This window comes from Penaeus vannamei, chromosome 40, assembly GCF_042767895.1.
Source record: "Penaeus vannamei isolate JL-2024 chromosome 40, ASM4276789v1, whole genome shotgun sequence".
NCBI classification, from domain to species: Eukaryota; Metazoa; Arthropoda; class Malacostraca; order Decapoda; family Penaeidae; genus Penaeus; species Penaeus vannamei.
Window position 1 is genome coordinate 4,221,506 of NC_091588.1, and position 3,022 is coordinate 4,224,527.

The window sequence follows — 3,022 nt, forward strand, 5'->3', positions numbered from 1 at the left end:
CGAAAACGATAATGATGATGATTAAGAACAGGAAATGGGAGTGGCTTGTATATGCCGGGTTTTCAGAGACAGAAACCCAGACACACACAGACGCTCTCGGTCGGGAAGGGGGGGGGGGAAGGTTCAACTTCACAACACGTAACAAAGCATATACAAGAATGTAACAAACGCATCGAGAGAGAGAGAGAGAGAGAGAGAGAGAGAGAGAGGGAGAGGGAGAGGGAGAGGGAGAGGGAGAGGGAGAGGGAGGGAGGGAGAGAGAGAAAGAGAAAGAAAGAGAGAGAGAGAGAGGGTGAGAGAGAGAGAGAGAGAGAAAGAGAAAGAGAGAGAGAGAGAGAGAGAGAGAGAGCGAGAGAGAGGGAGAGAGAGAGAGAGGGAGAGAGAGAGAGAGAGAGAGAGAGAGAGAGAGAGAGAGGGAGAGAGAGAGAAAGAAAAAAGAAAGGGAGAAAGAGAGAGAGAGAGAGAGAGAGAGAGAGAGAGATTAAGAGAGAGAGAGAAAGAAAGAGAGAGAGAGAGAGAGAGAGAAAGAAAGAGAGAGAAAGAAAGAAAGATAGAGAGAGAAAGAAAGAAAGATAGAGAGACAAACAGAGAGACGGCCGAGAGAGAGCGATAGACGACCAAGAGAGACAGACAGACAGACAGACCAAGACACAAAGACAGAGAGAGCGAGACAGAGAGAGACTGAAAGATGACTCAGTAATTCATCGCACAAGATAAGGGAAAGAGAGAGAGAGAGACAGACAGACAGAGAACCACGTGGCGGCGACGAAACCGAGTGATCAAACCCTCCCTAACCAAACAACTACATCCACACATCCTTCTACACTACTGTATCCATCTCCACACACACACACACACACACACACACACACACACACACACACACACACACACACACACACACACACACACACACACGTACACACAGCAAGACGTACACAAGAGAGAGAGAAAACACCCTTCCAACCAAAAAACAAAACGGGAGACAGGGATCCAAAACTCTCAAAAAAAAGTTCGAACAGTAAAAATTTATATATGTAGGGTACGATGACGGCCGCCGCCCCGCCTCGATAACGTGATGTGAGGCAATATCAAGGGGGCGGCAATAACACGAACAGTACGATAACGCCCCGGTGTGGTGCTCGAGTGGCGACGGCGCCTCTTCACGGACGCACGCCCCCGGGGTCTCGTCGGCGGGATCGGGGCGGCCTAGGCCTAGGTGATGTTTACAAACGCACGGACGCCTATGACATCGGCTGACAGACAGACACACGACGCAAACACGCACTCATTCACTCACACACGCACTCATTCACACACACACGCACGCACTCACACTCACACACGCACTCATTCACTCACTCACACTCATACGCACTCATTCACTCATGTATACATACATATATACACATATATACATACATATATATATGTATATATATAAAATCACACACACATATATATATATAAACATTTATATACAGTTATACTATCGATCACACCAGTTAGGAAATAACATGTTGTAAGGGCAATACACTTGAAGCTTATCGGGGAGCGCGCACACCTGCACGAGACGAAAACTTTTAAAACCCCTGAAAGCGAGTCTACACACCTTAAACATAGGCCTAGGAGGCATGGCCCTCGGGTGGTGCATCTGCGGCGACAGTCCGAGCGCCCCCAGCAGGCCCTGTGGGTGGTGGTGGTGCATCTGGGGTTGGAACTGGTGCTGGTGGAAGCCGTGGAGGGGCGGGGGGCGCGGCGGGGTGCAGCTGGTGGTGATGGGGATGTAGGGCTGAGGGCGGCCCAGGAAGGCGTGCAGGGGCTCCCAGTACTCCCACTGCGGCGACGAGATCTCGCCTGCGAGCAGCTGCCTGCGCGTGCGGTTGTAGAGCGCCTTCAGGTTGTTGAGGCGCTGGCGGGCCTCGTCCCCCGACACGTCCTTCCTGCGGGTGAGCGCCCCCGCCAGGCCCGCCCAGATGGCCCGGTGGTTCTTCTTCTCGCTGCTGAACTTGGCCTGCCACTCGTCGCTCGTGTACAGCGTGATCAGCTCCAGCGTCTCCTCGTAGGTCCAGTTGCGCGAGCGGCCGCGCTCCATGCCCATGCTGTCCTGAAGGTCGGCCCAGCTGCCCCAGGGCATGCCCGGCGAGACCTCCAGGTTCATGTTCATCAGGCCCGGGGGCAGCGGGGGCGGCCTGCTGGGGCCGGCCACCCCCGGCATGAGCGAGTCGCTCACTCCGCCCGCAGAAGTGACGGCGGGCGGGAGGCCGCGCGCCACGTTGGAGGGCGAGGCGTTCGAGGGCGACGTGTTGCTGTTGCTGGCCATGCTCGAGCCCATGCTGGCGCCCATGCCCGTGCCCATGCTCGAGCCCAGGCCCGTGCCTATGCTGGAGCCCATGCCCATGCTCATGTTGTTGGGCATGCCAGTACCCATTCCCGCACCCGCAACCAACCCCGCCAGGCCTAACAGCTGATGCGGGGGCAGCTGGTACGGAGCTGGGGGCAGCTGCGGGGACTCACTACCCACGCCTGCACGTTCACTGTTCATGTTGGCAAAGACACTCGACCAAGACTACCACGCGAAAAGTCCGGCGCCGACGCGACACGCAGCGATCTCTCACAACCACCAACACACCAAATAACACAACAGTTCGACGCGGTCGCGGCTCTGGACTGGCGGGAACGCGGGCGCAGCTTCAAAACATTTGCGTTAACTGCTGTGCGCATGCGCCCCTCCAACTTCAGAGCGTCACTAAGGTCGTATCCCGCTGATAAAACTTACAACATCCGCCCCTATGGAACCCATTATCATTTGATGATCGTCAAGTCAGCGCGACCCCGATATAAGCCCCCCGCACCCCGCCATCAGGCGCCTGATCATCATCATCACCATTATCATCATCATTACGCGGGCCGCGTCGGACCCAAACGACCGCCGGTAATGATGATGATGATCATTACGTTGATGACGCACCAGGAAATGACGATGGTAATGGCAGGGCCTAATGATAGTTTGTGTGTGGGA

At 55.2% G+C, this 3,022-nt stretch overlaps 1 protein-coding gene across 1 annotated transcript in view; it reads right to left on the minus strand.

Annotated features, from left to right (window-relative positions):
* LOC113823756 (zinc finger and BTB domain-containing protein 14) overlaps positions 1-2,751 on the minus strand; it is a 49,310-nt gene extending 46,559 nt beyond the window's left edge. Inside the window, exon 1 of the mRNA XM_070117355.1 lies at positions 1,613-2,751. Within this exon, the coding sequence (XP_069973456.1) occupies positions 1,613-2,545 (933 nt within the window). The 5' untranslated portion in view covers positions 2,546-2,751. The remainder of the gene's footprint in view (positions 1-1,612) is intronic.
* Positions 2,752-3,022: the final 271 nt, after the last annotated feature.